Source organism: Nothobranchius furzeri, chromosome 14 (genome assembly GCF_043380555.1).
Source record: "Nothobranchius furzeri strain GRZ-AD chromosome 14, NfurGRZ-RIMD1, whole genome shotgun sequence".
Lineage (NCBI taxonomy): Eukaryota > Metazoa > Chordata > Actinopteri > Cyprinodontiformes > Nothobranchiidae > Nothobranchius > Nothobranchius furzeri.
The window spans coordinates 16,780,638-16,804,310 of record NC_091754.1 but is presented as its reverse complement, the minus strand read 5'-3'; the positions used below and the strand labels follow the sequence as shown (position 1 = coordinate 16,804,310).

The 23,673-nt window shown below is 42.1% G+C and overlaps 1 protein-coding gene across 2 annotated transcripts; it reads left to right on the top strand.

Annotated features, from left to right (window-relative positions):
• Positions 1-306: 306 nt before the first annotated feature.
• Positions 307-12,757, top strand: heg1 (heart development protein with EGF-like domains 1). Of its 2 annotated transcripts, none has more exons than XM_015975339.3 (14): positions 307-755; positions 4,787-5,756; positions 5,866-6,341; positions 9,004-9,117; positions 9,198-9,320; positions 9,399-9,493; positions 9,583-9,638; positions 9,734-9,894; positions 10,698-10,832; positions 10,962-11,004; positions 11,600-11,637; positions 11,717-11,804; positions 11,986-12,163; positions 12,382-12,757. In XM_015975339.3, the coding sequence occupies exons 1-14, from the start codon at positions 479-481 to the stop codon at positions 12,523-12,525; spliced, it is 2,898 nt and encodes a 965-aa protein (XP_015830825.1). In that variant the 5' UTR covers positions 307-478; the 3' UTR covers positions 12,526-12,757. The 2 variants fall into 2 exon arrangements, with proteins under 2 accessions (XP_015830825.1, XP_070400523.1); XM_070544422.1 differs by having other exon boundaries at positions 11,986-12,089; positions 12,382-12,418.
• Positions 12,758-23,673: the final 10,916 nt, after the last annotated feature.

Here is a 23,673-nt window from a genome sequence, read left to right as displayed (position 1 = left end):
GATTTGGTGCTTAAATAAACTGAATATAATTTTGTCTAATAAAAATGTGGGACTTATTTTACATGTAAATAAGTGAAATTGTTATTACTGGTGGTGCAGTTGAGCTCAGAAGAAACGACCAGATGATGCTGTGATTTTTATTTTTATTTTTTATTTTTGCAGCATCTTTTATAGGATCCTGTTTCTGACTTCAGCAACAGTGCGTTTGCGTGCGCGCGCGCGTGCATGCATGGAGGAGGAGGAGCCCGAGTTTCATTGTGATAACAAGCTGCAGTCTCGGCTCTTGGTATCTTCCGTTCCCCGTCGTTTGAGCCACGGATCTCCTCCGAACCGCCACCAGAAGTCCCGCACTTTCCACTAAAACTTTCCCCCAAAGCAGGAGCGCTCCTCCCATGGTGTCCCCGGGAGACGCCCCGGCATCCACTGGACTTAAGGGAAACTATTGGCCGCCGTTCAGCTCGAACTCCTGGAGCTCATCATGATGGAAACGTGGTTGCTGAGCCCCGTCCTCAGTTGGTCTCTGTGGGCTCTGCTGCTGACCCTGCCGGGGTCCCCCGGGGCAGGGACCCCCAGCGCCAGCAGCACCGATCCGGTAACGGACTTGTTTTACTCTTCAGGAGCCACAAAGGAAGTCAGTCACTCGGAAAGCGGAGCAACTTCTACTTCATCCTCCAGCGAGAGTTTATCCCCATCACAGAGAAACATCCTGCTCACGCACGCCGCGGAGACGCGCACTGCTTCTGCCGCAAACTTCGGTAAGCTCGCAGATTCAGAGGCCTGGAAGCTTAAAAAAACGGACAGAAACTCTTCAACTTGATTACAAATGGGTTATCGAGCATGTGGTGATTGGTTTGTTGCAACTCAAATGGCAGGAATTATGTATTTTGGTATATAAACGGTTTGTTGCACGTTGTTTTGTCAGAACTTCTCTAATGATGAATGAAAATAGCATTATTTTCTAGGCTGATCCACGCTGAACCAACAATAAACCAAAAAAGCCAGAAATGCAAAACCCAAAAGTTTGATTTTTTTACTTTTCAGACATTAAGATGGGAACAGAGCTTCACACTTGTAACATTAATGCGAAGGCTTTAAAATAACCAACACATAGTAATTAAAGTTTAACGTTATGCATATTTTATGATACTGGCCGTTTTATTATGATTACATCATCTTTAGATGAAGTTGTTGCTGCGTCCTCTGTTGACTCGGACCTAATGCAATACTTCCTGGTTTCCCGCACTGTTGTCACCTCAGAAAATCTCAGAATGAAATAAACTTTAATACTTCTGATCTGGCCTGAGTGAGCCCTTGGGATTCCTGTAAAGCACAAAGAAAATCCACATCTGTGCAAAGTTTAGATGCAATAATGGAATTTCAGGAGAAATTTCCTGCACAGAATACTCAGGAAGTTTTACTTTAGAATAGTTTGTAAAAATATCCATGCACCCCAGTGACGATGGCTGAAAGCTGTTAAAGATAAAATATTTGCTTTGGAGGCTATTTTATCTGTCAACTGTTCTACGGGCAGGCAGCAAATAACTCCCCTGACCAGCTGAGTCTGCATGCACTTCTGCCTGAAAGGAGTTTGAATTCATAATTTGACGGAGCAAAACTAAGTTTGCAAATTTGTATACACACAAAAACAGTTGCTGCTACTCTGATCTAATGGAATCTTGCAGATTATGTGAAGATGATAGTAATGATAAAATTAATAGCAAAATTTGAACTACTTTACCTGTACCCACCTGTTCTCAGAGCACATTTTAGTGTAAACCTTAATAAAGCAGTCATTGAAGTTATTATAATTGCTAAACCTACACCCTACTTACCTTACATTATTGTAACACCCTAATATTGTGGTTTTCACATTTTATGACCTTATGCGTTTTATACAAACTTTCATGGCTCCAAATGAAAAAAATAAAAAATAATTACAAAAAATATTTTCTTTTTTTCTGTTGGGGAAGTTAAAAGTCAGTCAATTAGTTTTTTTTAAACCAAAAATAAAATATGTTAGTATAACAAAATATGTCTTTAGGGCAGTCTGGTTAGATTATGTTATGCAGTTTTATTTGCCCATTGTGGGTTTGGCTGGATATTTTGGTCATTTCCACCAACACCCATTTTCACACAGTCCAACTCGGAGCTGTCCCAAACAGTTTCATTACACCAACACCCTCATGCTGAGGTTTGCTCAAAGGCACGGATGCTAGGGAAGAATAAGCCTGAAATAATCCCCAAACTGTTGCTTTATAGCTACAATTGCACCCATTAACCTCTTAAATCAGCTTGTTTGTTACTTTAATTTCAAGTGAGGGGAATGTCAAATGCCTTAGTTTGTGTTCACGCAAGAGGAACAGTTCCTGAAGTACATTAGATGTGGAAAAAAAAGTGAAATAACACTGACAACTGTGTTAACAGCTGAGAGATAAACAGCAGAGGATCTGGGAGTGTCCATCACTTGCTGCCAGCACAACGTTCCAGTCGAAGTTTTGTTGCCCGGAATGAATCCAAAGAGGAAAACAGAAAAATGATATAATGAAGGAAGAGCACGCAGAGGAAGTGAATGAGAAAAATAGCCTGGTGGCCCAGTTTTCCCTCACAGACTCCCAACAGAGAGGCTGTTCAGCAAATGAACTCTCATTTTTCTACACTGTAATCCTGGATTGGTTGAGTTTGCTTAATATCTTCATGGAAACCTGTTCCCTTTGAACCACTTTTTACAAATGCTGAAATAAAACAGATTTGGCTCAGCTGACATGGATGACCGTTACGTTTTACTTAAAAATGACTAGTTTACTTAACTAATTTAGTTTGAATCCTCAAATTGTCTAAAATAACCAGAAACAAGAAGTTTCACACTTCTCCCTCCTGCTGGTTGAAAGTGGAATTACAACTGTCCTAAACAACTCTGTCACAACCTATTGTAACTAGCGCCAACAACGAGCTAACGCTAACGCGAGCCACCTGATACAAAACAAGCCATAAAGTTAAAAGATCCACAGTATTGAAAAAAAATTATGACTTTTAAGTCCAGCAGCAACAAAGCCAGGTCACCATCAGTTCAAGATTGCGTATCTTCCTTTAACGAGTGTAGGCCACACCGATGTTCACATTTGCTTTAGCTCTTGCTTCGCCTCCGATGACATTACTCTCTTACTTTTACTTCCAGGCTTGTGCTTTTTATTGGCTAACTGCTAGCCATATGAGCTTCTGGCACAACAAACAGCTATTGCCGTAAAGCAGGTAGAGACTTTTCACTAGTGTACCTATCCGAACCACAAAACACAGTTTCTGGTCAACAGAGGGCGACAGAGTGCTGTCCAATGTGAAGCTGCTCAAGTTTCTGGCTCTAGAACCACTGAAACCAGTTTGATAGCTTAAAGTGTTAAAAACGCTGGTGTGGCTTTAAGTTGAACTTACAAATTGTATTTATCACTACTTATTTGTACAAATTGTTAACTCAAATAATGTGGTTTCTTCAAATGTAATTAATATCATTTTGTTTTTGTAATAAATATTTTAAACACAATTAAGTGCCAGGCAAGAAATAAGACATTTTAATGTTCAAAAACATTTATTTGCCTTTTTTTTTTAAATAATCAAAAAATAACATCCTGCAGTACACGTTTTGGATGGAAACTGTTTGTGGCATTTATACGCACCCACTGAGTTGTTGTTCCAGTCCGAGAGCTGATCAGAGGAAAACCTGACGCAACTCATTTAAAATTTTTATTTTTATAAACCTTATGTTTTCTATTCCATGTGCATGTAACAATTTGATCCAACACCCTAGAAGTGATTAAATTCTGTTAAATAGCAGCAGATGAAAAATAAAAACGGAGCTAAAACTAGATTAAAAATGGATTATAGTCTATTATTATGGTTCCAAACCAAATATATAACAATGAACTTGCATATCAGCATTTGATCAGTAGATGAAATGCTGTTCACTTGATTTTTGGTTGTCAAGTAAGCATGAGTGCAGCCACAACAGATGACTTGTTTTACGTGATGCTTTCCCTTTAATTGCAGCGCTGAAACAGCGTCTCTAGGTGGAGGCCATGCTTGCATGCCATTCCACTCTGTCCTCATCAGTGAAACACCACAAAAATGTCTTTAAATCAGCAGTATTGTCTCTGCAGTTGCATTCTTTTCAATTTTGGTTGTATCTATGCAGTTTATGACCTTTTTCTATTTTCAAATAGCTTGAAAGATCATTGTAGATTAAAACACGCCTGGATCTGTGGCTCGCCCAGCTTTAGGAAGGAAATGACTGATTCCCAGGAGAGATGGTCACTTCCATATTTAGGATCCAAAGCCATTGTTGGAGTAGACAAGCTGGCTGCTGGTGGTTCTCCACCCAAAAATCACAGCTCATACAAGTTTTCAGCATCTTCTCACTTTCTGAAGTTCTTACAGGTTCAGTGCTGCTGGATGAGCGCCCTCTGCTGGCTGCGTATACAAAAGCAGTGGCGTTCTTTGCCTGATTAGAGAAGGGACCTTTAATGGTTGCTCATTAGCATCTTTGCCTAATTATAATAATATGATTTTTTTGGGATTAAATTGACTAATTAACAGTTTGGAGATTGGAAATAATCAAAAATGTCCTTTTAGATCTTCCAGATTGATTAGATCCAGGCTTTTCTACATCACGCTGCTTCACAAATGATTAAATTAGCCAAATTAGTGCTGATTATTTTTCCAAGTGCTTTTCATTTCAGCTCTGCAAAGAAGCTTTTCTAAGTCAAAGTTAACAATTTGTGTTTGTTTACCCCCCCAGCCTCTGTGCAGACAAACGTCTTCACAGAAACAAGCAGCATGTCTCCCGAGGCCACGAATCTTTCAACCGAGCCGCTTACCTCTTCCTTTGTAACCGCCACAGAGGCCAGCAGGAGCAGCAGCAGTGACTTTAAGGACTCTACTAACAAAAACCAGATGCTCGCCATCTCCCACGCGTTGTCCCAAGAGGACAAGTTCTGGTTGTTTACAGAGGATGAAAACTTGCCCCGGAACAGCCCTGACACCACCCTCCGACTGAGGGCTGCCACAGCTTCGGAGACCGGTGTTCACACTGACAGCACCTACACCACCACCATTAGCCGCATTGGGGAGAGGACTCTGCTTTCCGTTACCTCCTCCTCTAACGACAGCGCCTCATCGTCCTATACAGAAGACTCCAAATCCCATCAGCCTCCATCTACTTGGGGGATCCCTCCAAGGCCCGCAGAGACTGAGGATTATACTCACGTGCCATCGCAGAGGACTAACACGGGAGAAACAACAGCGAAGCACACCACTGTGAGCTTTTCAGATACCAGGAGCCCAGTGGGGGTCAGAGGAACCCTGAGTTTGACTGGGAAACCCAATGCCTCACCGGATCAACACATTTCCACGTCGCCAGAGTCCTCAGACTCAATACCACCTCTTAGGGTGACAGAGTCCAGCACCAATCAGTCTGAAACACCCGTTTCCTCCACTCCTCCATTCACGTTACAAACTGGAGGTCTTACAGACACCCCTGGGACAGATCAGGGGTCCAGCTCAGGTGTTGGAACCTCCACAGAGACAACCACTCAGAACCAGGAGGGCACAGAGACTCTTTCATCCCAAACTAGCGAGGACAGCGTGACTTTGGGTCTGACTGCAGCTCCCTCAACATTCAGTAGCAGCACCTCTGAAGCGTACGAGTCGTCAACACACACACTTCTTACCGGGGTCCTCCTCACCACCAAACCAGTCGTCACCGAAAGGTAAAACACGTTCTTCTTTTGTGGTCAAAAATGATGCATTTTCTCAGTCTAGGGGTGAATTAGCCAGCAATAAATGGCAATGGTTGATTTTTATCCCTTAATTTCACAGATTACAGCCAACCGAGGAAAACACTTTCCCATCATCCACCTTTACGACCAACACCACAGCCTCCACAGCACCTCCTCTCCCTACAACACCACCAGCTGTGGTCTTCAGTAGTTTTACATCAGACGTCCCTACAGAGGCCACCCTCCTACACACTCTACCCTCCTCAACAGCCTCCACCTTGGCCCCGCTGACTTCTACAGCCCACTCAACTCTCCGTGTGTCACCCAGCCAGACGCAGGGGCCTTCTACTGGATGGGATACCCCAACTAAATCTGCCACCATGCAGATTGAAACAAGTGCAGAAACCAAGAGAATTACCACAACTCCCAGTCAGTACATCAAACCCAGGTCCACTCCCAGTGCTCCTGCCAGTACAGAGGCTCCTCACACCACCAGGAAACAGCCAGACGGGGGAGCCACAGAGCAGCTGGTGACAACCACACCTCCAGATGTCAGAACCACACAGGTGCCACCAAGTGAGTCTTCAAAAACTAAAATTATTAAGATGCATAAAAAGAGATTACAGTGATCCCTCGTTTATCGTGGTAGATGCGTTCCAGACCTGGTCGCGATGGGTGAAAATCCGCGAAGTAGGGACACCATATTTACAGTACAGTACTATATTGAATTATCGTATGATCACATTCTCTTTTTGTTGGTAAAACGCAAGAAAAAATTTTTACTTGTTTTTTTTATAGTTTTATTACAAAAAGTGCATTTTATGATGAAATTGATGAAAAAAAAACAGGAATTTCTTGATATTTCGCATAAGAAAATACCGCAAATCGGTGAAAAATACCGCGAATCTGCGAATTTCCCTTGAAAAAGGCTCCAAAGAAAAAATCTGCGAAGTCGTGAATCCGCGATAAACGAACCGCGAAGTAGCGAGGGATCACTGTATAACCAAAAATGTAGTAAAAGCAATAAAAATACAATTTATTAGATATAGATTAGAGCTAATGTGCAATTGTAGAAAACAATGTCTCGATTCTTTACTTCATTGTTTAAATGTTTTGTTCAGCTTTCATCGATGCAGACTTGGTTCTTTGTGTCTTCTGCTGTAATTTAGTTGGCTTTACAGGTGAGGCTCGAAAAATTAAAACATGGTGCAAAAGTTAATTTATTTCAGTAATTCAACTTAAAAGGTGAAACTAATACTTGACATCAACTTATTGCACGCAAAGGCAGATATTTTAAGCATTTATTTGAAATATCTGGCTAACAGTTTATGAAAACCCCCAAATCTCAGACAGTTGGACTATTGTAATATAAGTTTCAGTGGGAGCAGGGGCAGAATATCTTACCCTCCAGTCAGAACCTAAAAACAGCACCAGTAGTCAGCAATTTATCAAAAATATCCTTTATCAACACAACCAACAATAAAGCACTACAGCCAAGTTCCTTCACGATAAAACCAGCTGATCAGCATAAGTAAAATCAAGCAAGCGGGTACTTAGCTGGCCCAGTCGATGCGACCCCCTCCCAGGGGTCTGCGCTTCCGACACCATCCGATGCCCTGGGGTTCAGCTTGCAAGGAGTCCACGGCTCAGGTCCGGCTGCCAGAGTTTGCGGCGGCAGATGTCGGCGTGGTCTCGGCACCCAACTACTCCCAGCCCTCACTACCTAAAGAAGGCATCAAGCCTCCCCTCCTAGCGCTGGAACACTGCCCACCTACTCAGCTGTCTTCATCGCCGGCAGTCCTAACCAACTGCAAACAATCCCACCCCGCAGAACCGGGTGCCACAATGACAGATCGACCACACACACACCTTGGTAGATCTGCCACCCTTTTCTCCTCTCCGGCCTCATTACGCCTGACAAGCACCAGCCGGCGTCCAGTCGCCACACCCCCAGAATCTGGCGACTTCTGTCTTCCACAATATTGTGTGAAGGTTCAATATTCTAGACTAAGGAATTCAAATCACCTGCACCATCTGAGCCTTTAGATGGTCTCTCAGTCAAAACTGGTTCATTGAAATAAATGGAGTTTTGCATCATATTCTAATTTTTCCAGTTCCACCTGTAGTTTCTGAACTCCAAGTGGTTGCTTAGATGTTACAGGTGTGGGGTATAAGGACATCTAGTGGTGAAATTAGATGTTGCAACTTGCGAAAAAGGATCTGTGGTGTGTTCTTGCTGTGTTGAATTTCTAATTCCATCTTTTAGTTCTTTTTAAAACACAGACAGGTTTTATTTACCTGCAACATTTCGTTTGCGGCTGCAAAGGATGGAATTGCTGAAAAGGATCTCCTCTCTTATCAAAGAGAATCTAAATTGAAATGCAACAGATGTAAAAACAACTAACAAAGGAAGAAAGTTTTCACAAAGGTTGTTGTCCTAACTATTCAAATTTGCACCATTCGGGCTTCATTTTTCTACAAAACATCATGAAATCTGAATCGGGGAGCTTTTGTTTAATCTTACCAAGTGAATACCGGCACTGTAAAACCACCCAAAATCTGTCAATGAACAAATAGGGAGCATAAGTCTTCTGGTTGGCCCATGAGTCTCCTGAATGAAAACAGAATGTAAGACAATGGAGTTATTTTCTGGTCTGCTTGGCCTTTCGCCCGGAATCACACATTTGCGGTTCTTCAGTTTTAAATGAAAGATAATGATGTGTGTTTGGACTCATTTGAGATTCATTTGCTTGTAAAATTTTGCAATTAAATTAACTCCAAATCAGACGTTGCAGCAGAAGCTCTTCTCCCCCAGAGTAGCTCCTGCCACACGGCCAGATTTATGGTGGTTTTCTCCTTGTTTAATGCTCCTTCTTTCGTCCTGGAGGAAGGATGTGAAGCTTGCTAAGTCACAGCCAATTTTCTTCATCTTGTCTGGTTTGACAAAGTAAATTTGGTGAGTAACCTTTGCCATCTGTTGAAAAAAAAAGCGCTTTCTTGGTGTCAAACAGTGTTTTTAAAATACACGCATGTGTTAAATCCTCATATCAAACGGGATCAGTAAATGACTAATTGCTCCATAGACTCCCATTCTTTTTTTAAAAATCTGGGCTGTACCCATGGACCAGAAGTGGATGGGCGTGGCTTAGGTTCCCTATACAGCAATATGTTGCTAAATTGTTAAAAAAAACTGCCAACAAAGACTGATTCTGTCTCTGTTTAATGATCTGAACACCAGGAAACCCTTGTGTGTCAAACCCTTGCATGAATGGAGGCGTGTGTGTGAGCTACAAAGGGCCTGAATACACCTGCCAATGCCAGCAGGCCTGGACGGGACCAAACTGCAACCAGGGTGAGCTGACGTAACGGTCTCCCACCATCAAAGCAGACCCGATTCCACGATTCTAACAGATGCATGTCCAACGTGTTCAGATATGGATGAGTGCGAGCAGGACCCGTGTCCTGTTGGCTCCAGCTGCGTTAACACCAGAGGCTCCTTCAGCTGTGAATGTCCACTCGGATTTGATCTCGAGGATGGACGCACGTGCACCAGAGGTATGGCTGCAACACCAACTGGGGCTTTTATAATTATTTTCATCCAGGTCATCTCACTTATTTGTTTCCTTTTCCTAGCAAAGACATTTCTGGGTACTTTCAGCTTTAACAAAGATAACCCCTCTGTAAAGAGTGCTGCCATGCATGAGATCCAGAGAGAAATCCTACAACTGGTGAACATCAGTCTGCATATTTAAAGCTTTTCTTCTAATTTCTTTATTAGTTTAATGTTCAATGGATAAAAACCTTTTCGTCACTGCAGCTCAACGTGTCATTGTCGGTACTTCGAGGGTACAGTCGCTCAACGCTGACCAAGAAGTAAGTCTATCAGCTTTTCAAAATATCCTCGTCCTGCCTTTGTCGTCCCATTATTACTTTTTCTAAGAGTTAAGGAGTATGTGATGTCCTCGCAGAGAGCAGCCTGCACTTCGTATCTTGGCTGTCAACATGTTCTCGCTCTCCACCGATGTGACGACTGCTGAAGTGTTCAAAAGCATCCAGATGTCTCTCAGCAACTGCAGCTCCTCACTGACCCACTGCCGAATGGTCCTGCAGCACCAGCTCTCGTACCGCAGTATGTGTCAAAGTTGTAGACCAGGTTACAGTGATCCCTCGTTTATCGCGGTAGATGCGTTCCAGACCTGGCCGCGATAGGAGAAAATCCGCGAAGTAGGGACACCATACTTACAGTATTTATTTAACTTTTAAAACCCTTCCTTTACATAGAAAAAAAATTTTACTTGGTTTTTTTATAGTTTTATTACAAAAAGTGCATTTTATGATGAAACTGATGAAACAAAACAGGAATTTCTTGATATTTTGCATAGAAAAGTACCGCGAATCGGTGAAAAATACTGCAAATCGGCGAATTTCTCTTGAATAAGGCTCCAAAGAAAAAATCTACGAAGTCGTGAATCTGCGATAAACGAACCGCGAAGTAGCGAGGGATCACTGTAACACGTTTTTCTCACAAGTTTCATGAGAATATGGTCCTGTCACCAGTGGAGGAGTGTTAGTTTGATCATCTGGGAGGGGCTCAGAGTAGACCTGCTTCTCCTCCACATCAAGAGGAGCCAGTTGAGGTGGCTTGGGCATCTGGTTAGGATGCCTCCTGGACCCCTCCCTAGTGAGGTTTTCCAGGCATGTCCAACTGTTAGGAAATCTCAAGAAAGACCCAGGACACGCTGGGGGGACGACGTTTCTCGGCTGGTCAGGGAACGCTTTAGGATTCCAAGGAGGAGCTGGCCCAAGTGACTGGGGAGAGGGCAGTCTGGGCCTCTCTGCTGAGGCTGCCGCCCCCGCGACCCGACCCCAGATAAGCAGAGGAAGATGAATGGATGGACAATCCCTTTAAAACTTGTGCATTTTGTGTTTCAGTGGAAAGTTTGTGTGAAGCTCAGAGAACTCAGTGCGATGCCGATCGCTCCACCTGCACAGACGGCAACGGTACGGCAAACTGCCAGTGTCTGCAAGGGTATTACAAACTCAACCCAGATGACTTGTCCTGCTTGGGTGAGCTCTGCTTCACTTTTCACTTAAAAACAGGCGTAATAGGCATTTGATTACTGAGAAAAGATAATTTGCAAAAACTGGGAATGATTTTTAAAAAAATGTGAAAACAACAAAACCTTTTTGTTTCAGAATGCAGGGATGGATACAAGCTGGAAAATGGCACGTGTGTCCCGTAAGGTTCACATCTTTTATAATTTGCCAGGGGTCTGCAACCTGCAGCTCTGGAGCCACAAGTGGCTTTTTGGATCTTCTGCAATGGATCTTATTAGCTTTGGCTAACAAATGATAAAAACTAACTTGTGTTAATTAATATAAATGTAATAAATCAGGTTTAAGCAGTTTTAATGGTGGAATAATTGCATAAAATTCCCACAACAGCATGAATCTAAATTACCAGTAATAATTTCTGTCTTTCACATCATTTTCCACAAATATCAGTATCTCATAGAGAAATATGTCCATTAAATATTTGCAAATATAATTATGTATATATATATAAAGTATAACAGATTACTGTCTTTAATAGTAGAAATTGAAGGGTTTCGGACTTTAATTTCAGAAAAATACTCAAAATTCAGATTTCTTTTCTCAGAATTCCTACAAAAATAGTTCCCCTAATCCTCCTTCTTAGATATTTCTCAATAGTGATAAACTGCCTCATTTCCCGCAACAGATGCAGCTCTGAATAAGTTTTATTCCAAGGGGAAAACTGACTCTTTATGTAAAAAGGTTGCAGAAACCTCTAATAACCTTGATCTGTTTTTCAGGTGCATGTTTGGATTTGGAGGATTTAATTGTGGAAATTGTAAGTAGCTCTAACAAAATATTTAATATTCAGTTTGAACAAATCTTTTAAATATATGTTTTTTGTTTGTTTTTGTCAGTTTACAAGCTGATTGCAGTTGTGGTGTCACCTGCAGGGGGAGCTATGCTCCTCATCCTTACCATCGCTCTCATTGTGACCTGCTGCAAGTAAGATCATTTTCATTATCAGCTGAAAGGCTTCATTTGCTTGCTATTTAAGCAAATTTATTATATAAACCTTGCTATGCATGAATAAAAATGATAAACAGATCCTGCACAGTATGGCAAGTTTTCGCCTTTTAGAGAATTTTGTGAATTCTGACCTTTCTTAAAATATTTATTATTTCAGGAAAGACAAAAATGACATCAATAAGATCATTTTCAAGAGTGGAGACATGCAGATGTCCCCGTATGCAGACTTTCCGAAGAATAACCGAATTTCTATGGAGTGGGGTAGGGAAACCATAGAGATGCAGGAAAATGGCAGCACCAAAAATCTCCTGCAAATGACCGATATTTACTACTCTGTAAGTAGAAAGCACTGTTTAAAAAAGATTTAAAAAAATTATCTGTGGAGCGACAGTTTTTCTACTTTGAGTTTAATAAATTGTCATAAAGCATTTCCAGACTCGCAATCATTCAAAGAGGGGTTGCTGCGACTAAATTAGATCTTGGGGTCACTTTAGTGTGCTTTATTAAACTAGTCATCTTTTGTTTTTGTTGTTTTGTTTTGTTTTTTTCCCAGCCTGCTTTGCGTAACTCGGACCTGGAGAGAAACGGCCTGTATCCATTCACAGGACTGCCGGGATCTCGTCACTCCTGTATCTACCCCGCTCAGTGGAACCCCTCTTTTACAAGCGACGATTCACGGAGGAGAGACTACTTCTAACTTTTACCGTCACAGTGGATGTGTTTGTTTATAAACTCATCTGAAATCAGGGCTGCACACTAATTTATGTAAACGTGTGTGTGTGTGTGTGTGTGTGTTTTAAATAAGGCATTTTTGCAAGTGAAATCTGTTGCCTTACGAGCATTTCAGTGTTTTTGCATATTTTGACTCATTTACTTCAACTCTTGCATAACTCACGTTGCTGCTTCAGTGTTTATTTAGATTTTTTTTCTGCTTTGAATGCAAAGACAAGTACTCCCAATACCGTTTAGGTAAAGCCTCCCTCTCATGTGAAAACAGAAACGTGTGGCATGCATCAAAATGGATCAGAACAGGCAAAAACACTGATCTTTCAGAGTGCTGAGAGGTGAAAATGTGTGCACCACTGCTGTAACTAAGTCCATCACAGAACGTGATAAAACCAAACCACTGATTTTTTACTGACAGTGACTAAAGATTGACTTTGTAACCTTGATGCTAGCTGTTATTTATTCTTTATGTCCAAGTTTCACTTATGTAGCATAAGGGACGGACTGAGTCTAAACTTGTGGCTTTGAGTGTTTACTCTGTGTGTGTGTGTGTGTGTGTGTGTGTGTGTGTGTGTGTGTGTGTGTGTGTGTGTTATAATTAGTTAAATCTGGCGTTTTAGTCAGATGCGTTTATTTAAATAAAATAATTGAACAGTGTTTGTTTCATTTGCTTAAATCCTATTTTTGTTCATTTGAATGTAAACTAATAACTTTAAAACATCCTTTTTGAGCTTGACTGTATAATATTTGTGTTGATGTAGCATTAAAGTGGTGTTTATTTTTTCAAAGTGAAATAATTGTAAATTTTTAATATGAAAAATATAAAAAAAACCATCTTGATTTACTCTTATTTAACCATGACCAGCTTATTCTTTACTACCTTTTAAAACAACAGATGAGGCGAGCTTCTTATTCCACATTTGGAGCTTCAGTAGTTAGGGTCTGTAATTTACAAATAATGCAACAACTTCTTTTTTGTGAGTCATCAGCAGTGGTGCCCCCAGAAAATATTCATGAGGGGGCCGGATGGTGCCAGTGAAAATTTTGGGGTGGCACTAAAGTGTGATAACTGGGAGAGTTTTGCCTGCATTGGATTGATTCTTCATTCCTCTTCATTACAAAAACAACAGGCTTGTGCACCCAACACATTTTATAAACACGAGTATTTCAGAAGACATCATTTCTAGGGATGCTCCGATCAGGTTTTAATCTGCCGATACCGATCAGCCAAGAGGCCGATCATGGCCGATCAGCCGATTACCGATACAAATTACATAGATTGGCTGTAAATTGCTCATTTAGCTATGGTGAGTTCTAATGCATGTGTTACAAATTAATTCAGAAAAAACATGGTTTTACTTCACTTCAAATTATGTAATATCAGTAACAATTTATAAGAAATTGAAAACATTAAGGCTCTCTTCAGAATACAAATAGTGCAAAAAAAGTCAATATCTCACATCACTGCCTAAATCAAATTAAGTAACCAAGGATACATTCAGATACATCCAGTGAGCTGTTAAGCTCAGCGTTGACACAGGACTGACATCTGAGCTCCAAATGTCACTTGTGAAACTCACAGAGGATGAGACGCTTTCTTTAAGGAGTCCCTCGATGAAAGAATACACTGTCGGGTGGAGCTCTGGAAGGGCTACGTCGGCGAAATATTTACGTCCCTGTAGCATGTAGCGAGGTTCCAAGTGGGTTAGTAGTCGGCGGAATCCGGCGTCTTCCACAACTGAAAAAGGCTGGTCGTCTAGTCCAATAAACTCGATGATTTTACGGGTAATTTGCTTAGCCTTTTGACTGTCACGCTCATATGGGTGAGTGTTTCCAAGCGTCGGCTGCATTAGCTGCCGTCTGACTGTGGCTGCATTAGCAGGCTTCTTTTCATTGTCTGCGGTGAGCCTCAAAAACTCACCATGCTCCGCCAAGTGTTTAGTCTTTAAATGTCGGATCAAATTCGTTGTGTTGACTTTTTTTGAAGTGCTTCCTCCGCGGGGTATGTTTTCGTTGCAAGTGTTGCAAGACGCAAACTTAATATCACTCTCGCAACCCGTAAAGAAGTTCCACACGGCAGACATGTTTGTCTTTGCGGGTTTGCCGCCACGCGCATGCGCACTAACCCCGGCTTTCCACAGGAGCCGTCAGCAGCACGTTACTGCAGCAGCACGTCATAGCTGCTGATAGGAACCGCTGTGGTCAACAGAACCTTTTCCATCGGAGCCGTCAGCAGCGCGAGTCGGCCGCGTCTCAGGAGCAGCATGTTGCGGCCTTTACGCGCGGGTTCTATCCCCGGGTTTCCACGGGAGCCGTCAGCAGCACGTTACTGCAGCAGCACGTCTTGCTCGCGTAAGCTGCTGCTTGGCCCTTCCCACGAGACGCGACGCAGCAGGGGAGCAGCTGCCACCGACAGAGAACGAAGTCACACGAGTGACTTCGTCACTAAACACAATAACAAGCAGGAGAAAACTACAACATGGTTTGTGTTTTATGTTCTGTCCGTTTTATAATCGCCAATACGGACCTGAAAAACAAAGGAGACCGCTAGCTAGGTGATAACTTCTCACGGGGACGCACAGTTAGTAACCTTTTTTAAAAGTAAAGCGACCGGAAAGCAGTACGTTCTTTATTCTGAAAATCTCGGTAGCGTCTCTCCATTTCCGCGTCAGATTTCCTGTCTTTCCTTCCCCAAAAATGTCGAACTTGACCCGTTTCAGAGGCGTCACGCGTAGAAAATAGAACCGGCGCGTAAAGGCCGCGACATGCTGCTCCTGAGACGCGGCCGACTCGCGCTGCTGACGGCTCCAGTGGAAAAGGTTCTGTTGACCACAGCGGTTCCTATCATCAGCTATGACGTGCTGCTGCAGTAACGTGCTGCTGACGGCTCCCGTGGAAAGCCGGGGTATTTTCTACGTTGTGCGATGCCTCTGAAACGGGTCAAGTTCGACATTTTTGGGGAAGGAAAGACAGGAAATCGGACGCGGAAATGGAGCAAAGCTCCCGAGATTTTCAGAATAAAGAAACGTACTGCCTTCCGGTTGCTTTACTTTTAAAAAGTTACTGTGCGCCCCGTGAGAAGTTATCACCTAGCTAGCGGTCTACTTTGTTTTTCAGGTCCGTATTGGCGATTATAAAACGGACAGAACATAAAACACAAACCTTTTGGAGCCATGTTGTAGTTTTCTCCTGCTTGTTGTTGTGTTTACTGACGAAGTCACTCATGTGACTTCATGCTGTCGGTGACAGCTGCCCCCCTGCTGCTTCGCGTGTAGCTGTGGCTACATTGTAGCTCGTCACTATCAACGTGTGAATGGATGAAAGATACACTGTAGTGTAAAGTGCTTTGGAGTCCCCTGACTCTGAATGGGTCGCTTGTCATTTTATAACGTTCACTGGTACCACTGCAACTTTTAAAACCAAAATAGACCCTGGATGTGTACTCACCAAGCAAAGACTTTTGACAGATTGTCACATCTAATGATTTTCCTCTCAGCCGTGGACATTTTCTCGTTTTAGACATAAACTGTTCGACTGTTACCGGCATACACCGCTCCCTTGTTCAAACAGTGGCCAGCTCCAGACTCTGATTGGTTCTTTTCTCATCTAGTGCCACATGTCCCAATTACTGATTGGTTCTTTTTTCCGATCGCCTACCTTTTACATTTTTGATAGGATAGCCACCTCAACTGGCTCCTCTCGATGTGGAGGAGCAGCGGGTCTACTCCGATCCCCTCCCGGATGACCGAGCTTCTCACCCTATCTCTAAGGGAGAGCCCAGCCACTCTTCGGAGAAAACTCATATATATAATAAATATATAATGATTTATTACATAACTTATAAGAATATATGTATTTATTAGCTTTAACATTTATGTCTTGATTAAAGAGGATGAATGTATGGTTTATGTAAACATAGATGTAATTTATATAAGGGGTGGAGGGGTTGTCTTCCCAGAGGGGTAGTGGGGTAGCCAGGGTAGGCCATGGCCTTTTGAGGGCACCACTGTTCATCAGCACAATAACGCAAGCTCTAAAAAAGTGTGTATTGTTAACTTTTTTCTGTGTCATTTATATTTTAAGAATAACACAACCCTTTTTGGGCTGTAGCCAGAAAATAGTAAAGAATGTTGTCAGCACCTCTGGTAGTGATATCCAGCTGGCGGGGTCTGAGTTCGGTTGAACTTCTCCGGTAATCCAATATCCGTTCTCGTCGCCGTATCCCAGAGAAAAAACTAATCTGACCGACTAGCAGAGGCTTCAGAAGCTACATCTGATTGATGACACAATGTTCTCTGCTATAACGCTAACGCAGAAACACCGGAATCAGGCGTTGTTTACTACAGCTGTTTCAGCAGAGCTCCTTGTGAAACGTCACCAGCTGCCCAGGGCTTAGACCGGAAGTTAGTTTCTGTTTTTCCCTCGCCGGTCACAAACATCAGATTTTCTTACAATACCAGCTGTCAAAATCCCAAAAATCTTTTTTATCTGAGGTTTTAATACACATTTACACATGCTGTTCAAACGAATTTAGTCTCTGTCCGACATCTTTAAATGAGTGAGTGAACCCACTACCAACTACTCTGCTAACTTTAAAAATCAGCTGCTCTAAATGAGCATGAAGGTCAGAGAGGAGCTCTAGGATGGACATGGATAAAGGAACTGTTGTAGAGGTACGTAGGGCTGGGCCAACGTTAGCAGCTGTCATACGGTCCATCTGAAATGTTTGACTTTCATTTAGCTTGTTATGTGACAGGTTAGAGCACAGTCTCATGTTAGAGTTTTGTCATGAGAACATGGAGATACCTCACATGCTGATGGGAGCTAAAAATGAACTTTTTTGTTTCAAAATAAAGAATAATTTTAATCACAGTTTAAACGTACAATCCTAGAAAAACCTCGTCCAATCAATGTGCACGTCCTGTTCTCACTGATTGGATAGAAATCCTTCCATCAAACCGTGTGTGTGTCCGTGTGTGTGCGTGCACACACGAGCGTGTTGTGAACTGGTGCTGTGGTTTTGCACTGATGTAACCATCTTTACGCTGACAAAAATGTAACTAAGTAACTTTTACTTTGAGTACATTTTATTTACGATACTTTTTACTTTTACTTGAGTAAAAATTTAGGCAAGTTTTTTTACTTGTACTTGAGTAAAAAAATTATCAAAGTACTGGTACTTGTACTTAAGTAGGAAATTTTAGTACTCTTTCCACCTCTGCTGGTACACAATAACACCAATGCAATATTCAGTATGTGTTCAATATTTGTGCAATACCGGATTTACATGGTATGTCTGTGTCCCTTACAGCATGCTGCATAGTTCTGGAACCCAAGTTTTACATTTTTATTTGTAGTTTTTAGTGGTCGAAGGTTACAACAATAGCTTACTGCCTATTTGTTATTATTTCTCTTCAAATTATTCTGGTGAGTGCTGATGCTGCTTTAACAAGTGAATTTCCCCACTGTGGGATCAATAAATCTCTTCTATTCTATTCTATTCTATTCTATTCTATTCATTCTATTCTATTCTAGTCGGAGGGACTGGTGGCGCCAGTGCTCGGCAGCCTCACCTCTGTCAGTGCGCCCCAGGGCAGCTGTGGCTACATTGTAGCTCATCCCCACCAGTGTGTGAATGTGTGTGTGAATGGATGAATGACTGATTGTGTTGTAAAGCGCCTTGGGGGGGTTCTAGGACTCTAGAAGACGCTATATCAAATACAGGCCATTTACCATTACCATATTCTAACAATCGCTTTCTGCTATGATTAATAATGTATCTTCCTTCAGTGCATGTAACAACTCTGGGGTGGTTTTTCATTTAAAAAAATTCATAAACAAGTTGACTCATGAGTCAAGTAGTTTTCATACCTCCAAATTTTAGCTAAAGTTAAGCTCAGCTTTCAGCAGATGAGTCCAACAGGTTCCAGCTGAGAGCTGTTTTTATGTTTTGGTAACAATGACCAGCACAAATCATCACTTTGGAAACGTCACACCAGGTAATCTAGAAATCTGATGGAGGACATGCAAGTGAAACTGGAAAAATGTAAATATTGTGTAAAAGTCCATCTATTTCAGTAATTCAACTTAGACTGAGAGACCAAGAGCGAGCCACCCCAATTATTTTGCCATGACATGTCAAGATGTGCAGTAAAACATGAAGTTACGCGTCACGCTGACGTCACTCAGAAGATTAAAAAGTAAGTAAATAAATAAATAAAATGAATAAATAATAAATTCAATCAAAATAGCCCCCACCCACTATCTCTCTCCCATGCTTATTTCTCAGTGTGGTCTCAGGGAGCTGCTACAGAACTCCATCAGTCCATCACAGGGACACTGGGACAGTCTAAGATCTTCTAGTCGTGGGCTGGTGTTGAAGCTCCCACACCCGTTTTTCACACAACAGGAGATGTTTAAGAGCACTGGTCCCAGGTGGATGAATAGAATAGAACATTAATGTCAGTGGGGAAATTCATTTGCTAGAGCAGCACAAACACTTACAGAAAAGAAAAAGGAAAATTAATGAGATTAGAGGTAAACACACAAAGGCAGTAAGCTATTATAGTAACCTTCAACGACTAAAAACAACGAATAAAAAAACTGGGTTTCCAGAACTATGTAGCAGGGACACAAACATACTACATCCAGTAATAAAATCATCTCTATATTTTTTAACAGCAGCTGATTTATGTATAATGGTTTTAACTAGATTTTGGCTGTATGACTTTATGTTTTATCTATTTTATTTTTGCTTTTATGTCCTTAATTTAATCTATGGTGCCTTAAGATTTATTGTGAAGCACTGTCAGTTTTTTAAATCCTGTACAGATAAATTGTAACACACGTGTCTCACTCCATGCTGCACGTGCTTGCGTCTGACTGGGCGCCATTAATGAGCAGTGAAAATGCAGACAGCGCCTCACTGACCAGTGCGAGCCAGGGAGAGGAAATGTCAGAGATGGTTTTTACAACAGCGTGATGGAGATGTTAGGTGCATGGGTGTATTTTCTGGTTTTATTACAGTTGTTTCATTTTCTTTCAGAACCATTAGAATAATGTCAATATTTTAGGTGTAGTACCACCACACAGGCACAAGAGGGCGACATTGACCCAACAGACGGTTTACATTTACCTGTAACACCGTGGTTAAGACAACTGACTTCATCTGCCTGATTTCATGTTCCTGATATTTTCTAATTAAAGTTTATCTGGTCAGTCTTGTTTTCTCTACTTCCTGGATTCAGCGCCAGAGACGATCCGCTCCTTTTACGTAACGTAGAAGCAAGCTCTTGTTGCCATGGTGACCTGCCGCATGCTACGCTAAATACCGCTCGCCCTCTACTGTTTTTGCTGCATGTGCACAAAGTTCACGTATTTACTTTTACGTGCTTCATTGAGCTCGTATTTACGGGTTGGACTGACATTTCTAGTCTTTAGTGTTTAAAAGTGTTTCATTAGAACCTGCAGAAGCAGCTAAACGTTCTTTCTGTCCCAACTGGACCGGACCCTGTGGAGACAGAAACCCGACACAAGACGGCCACAGCGTTGACGCATGTCTGACAGCACTTGTAGCACCAGTAGAAGACGTATCGTAGTACCAGCAGACGTAAGGTAGCACGCGCACCACGCACGGAAGCGCAGGTGGCGCGATGACGTCACAAAGCCTTTATGACTGACGCTGGCAGCATGGACATAAACATATAGGTCTGCAGTCAGTGGTCAGTCAGTATCAGACTTGCTTTGAAGAAGGTGGTTGGACGGATTGTTGCTCTCAGAAAACTTGTTGGTTTTGTGTAAACAACATCTTTTAACAGCTTCCTTCAGAGAAATCTGGTGCATTTGGTGAATATTTATAGCTAAATTATTCACTGCTCGAAAATCCTAGAGTGCAAAATGGTCTTTATTCTCTCAAACAGCCAACCAGCTTTCCAGTCAGGGCTAAGGTCCTCTGAGCTACAGTCGTTTCACAAACGATGCAGATATGAACTTCTGGCTAGCTACAGAGGAACTAGCTTTGCAGAAACACAAAAACTGTGTCTGTCTGCATCAAAACCTGACAAGTCTCGTCAGATTCAGCCCTTTGAGGAACCAAGTGTCTTTTTCAAGACAGCTGCGTCTGTGGACACCAGTGGAGGTTTAACATCCATCTCCAGCAAAAACTCCTCTGTTTTACAGGCTAATCGACAAGACCAAAGATATAAAACGCTGGCAAGGTACCGAAGAATTTCCTTAGTGGAGAAAAGACAGATGTCCTCTGTCCAACTCCAGGATACTCCTCGCATTCAGCTGTTGGGGAAAAGAAAGCGTTCGAGTGACGGAGGTCACGAGAACTCTGATTTCCCCAGCGCTGCTAAAGGGCCGAGGCTGTCAGAAGGCGCACCTCAGCAGAAACGTCCCACTATGATCCGCCTCAAAGGTCGTAGGAAAGGGACGGATCCAGGACCCAAAAGTGTCTCCGAACCCCCAAAAACTGCATCTACCATCAAGTTTGAGCAGCCTCGAACTCCAGTAATCTGGATTATTGGATCCAGTTACATCAGACGGGGTGAAGAGGCGGCTCAGAAGCAGTTTGGAACAAACTTTGGACTCAGAGCTAAGGTCCAATGGTTTGGTAAAGGAGGCATGCGCTGGGGCGGTGTCCTTCCCAGGTTTTACTCCGAGGCTCGCACACACGGTCCTCCAGATATTCTGGTCGTCCACGCTGGAGGAAACGATCTGGGTCTTGTTTCCCCGGTGGAACTGGCTTCTCAGATCCAAAAGGATTTGTCCCACCTCCATAAGGACTTTCCGAAAATGAGAATAGCCTTTTCCGCCATCAACGAACGGCAGTCGTGGCGATACGGGCGACCAGGAAGAATTAACAGCAACAGAAAAAAGGTTAATTCTTTACTGAGGAGGGCCGTTAGGAGCTTTGGGGGCCTGGTCATCGAGCATCCTGAGCTCAGGTTCTTCAACAACGCCCTTTTTCTCCCAGACAGAGTGCATTTTAGTAAGAGAGGAAACAGCTTGTTTCTGGGCAGCATTCACTCTGTTCTGGAGAAGATTCTGGCTCAGAGGCGTAACACCTAAATCTGTTACGCCTTAAAAAGATAACAGCTGACAGAAAAGGGCAAATGGACACGCTTCTCATCCGGCACGTGTGTGAATCAACCGTTGAATTAGGACTCCTGAAGAGCCAACAACTGTCATGCTGAGCAGGAGGAGGTGGGACCCAAAACGCAGAAGCCCAGAATGACTCGAGGCAAGAGCGGTTGGAAAAAGGTCAAATCCTTTTATTAAGGTGGCAACAAGAATGACTTAGATGCAGGAATCAAATCCAGAAAACTGAAAGCCAAAAAAAAAACAACCTCCAAAAAGCTCAATAATGAGCACAAAGACTAGAACCTGACAAGGGAACAAAACAACGCTGACTCACAACGATGGACCGGCAAACACTGAGGGACAAGACAGGACTTTTAAACACAGAGCGAGGTGATCAGAGGAACAGGTGACAGGTGTGAGTGATCTGGAGGGAAGGCAGGTGCATTCAGTAAACTAAATGTGGAAAGAACTAAGCAGGAGAACCTGGAGGAGAACAGGAGGAGGCCGGGAACAGAGGGACACAGAAAATGACAACAACTGTCTTTTTAAAGACAAAACTAAACAACAAATATGAAAAAGATGAACTTAAAGTTCAGAAAGCATCTGAATAAAAAGCCAAACCAAAAAAAAAAAAAAAAAAAATCCAACAAACTCTGCCAGAGTTTCCCTTTTGGGTCACTTTTGCCGGTCCCAAGCCCGGATTAAAGAGGAGGGGTTGGATTATAACACAGAACTAAATCCACAGTAGAGGGATTTTACTCTTAAGAAATAAATTGTAGAAATGCAAAATAACTACACTTTGCCATCTATATAAACATGTACTGGGTTCAGTTTTTTATTTTGTTAAGGACTTTTGTCATAAATCATTACAGAAAATCCAAATCCTCTCCTGCAGACAGTGAAGAACTGTGCTTCGCATACGTCGCTCCAGCACGTAAAACAAGCTAGCTGCTGATGCTAGTATTGTGAATAACTGTTATTTGTTTACTTTCATGTTCCTAATTATTACATAAAATTGCGTTTAAAGCTGCAGCAAAAGGTCTGAGCCATGTGTCTGTGTCCTACACGCATTTTTAAATAACAGGTCTGATCTAAAATAATAACCTACGTCTATAAATCCATCTAGAACCGCACTCTAGACAAGTCCCGTTAGCATGACTGCAGCAAAACTGCTAACCGTGTTAGCTCCGGTAAGGAAAGAACAAGTCCTTTGGGAAAGCTACGACACACACACACACACACACACACACACACACACACACACACACACACACACACACACACACACACAGATATAATCTAAAAGATGATCTCTATATTTCAACATTAGAACCTCCATGACATCCTGGATTAGTGCAAACAACGAGTTGAGCTAAGGAGTTACTCCAGCATCAGGAAGATTTATTCTGGTAAATTGTCGGTTAAATATTTTCCAGAGTTATATCAATAAATACACACAGCAGTAAAACTGTAGATTACTGAACTATATTGGGACACATGATGGAGCTAAGACCAGCTGAGAACTCGTCAGCTTAGAGCTCCCAGTGGAGCACAGAAATGAAATATTTAAGAAAAGTAAACAAACTGTACCGATTTTGGTTCTGAAAATGAACAGAATCCTCCTCTATGTCCAAATCGGGTCACAGGTCTTCTGAGTCAAACGGTCTAATGTAGTGGACGACAGTGTGTCATTTAAACAACTGCATGACAAGTTATGGTCGTCCTGATTTCACTTGCCAGATTCAAGCAGACAATTTACACAGTTTATTTTATTTACATAAGAAAGAAAATGAAACAAGGTGATGGATTAAATAGAGCATGTTTTATTGGATTATTGTCAGTGTTTATTTGATGTTTTTCTTAAGAAGACAAGATCTTATTAAATCAGTAAGGTGGTAAAGCATCAAGGGTGATGGCGATGGTAGAGCAATAAAAACGATAATTGCGTAATACATTTTTCCTGGGTAATTACAAGCATGTGTGTTTGATTTTCATAATATATTTGCAGGTGATGCAAATGCCGCAGTGTCGTTAC

Excerpts from the sequence above, each read along its gene's own strand:
- heg1 (XM_015975339.3), top strand. The coding sequence starts at position 479 with ATGATGGAAACGTGGTTGCTGAGCCCCGTCCTCAGTTGGTCTCTGTGG. Across the intron at positions 9,895-10,697 it reads GCACCAGCTCTCGTACCGCA|TGGAAAGTTTGTGTGAAGCT; the intron begins GTATGTGTCAAA and ends TTTGTGTTTCAG. Across the intron at positions 10,833-10,961 it reads AGATGACTTGTCCTGCTTGG|AATGCAGGGATGGATACAAG; the intron begins GTGAGCTCTGCT and ends TTTTTGTTTCAG.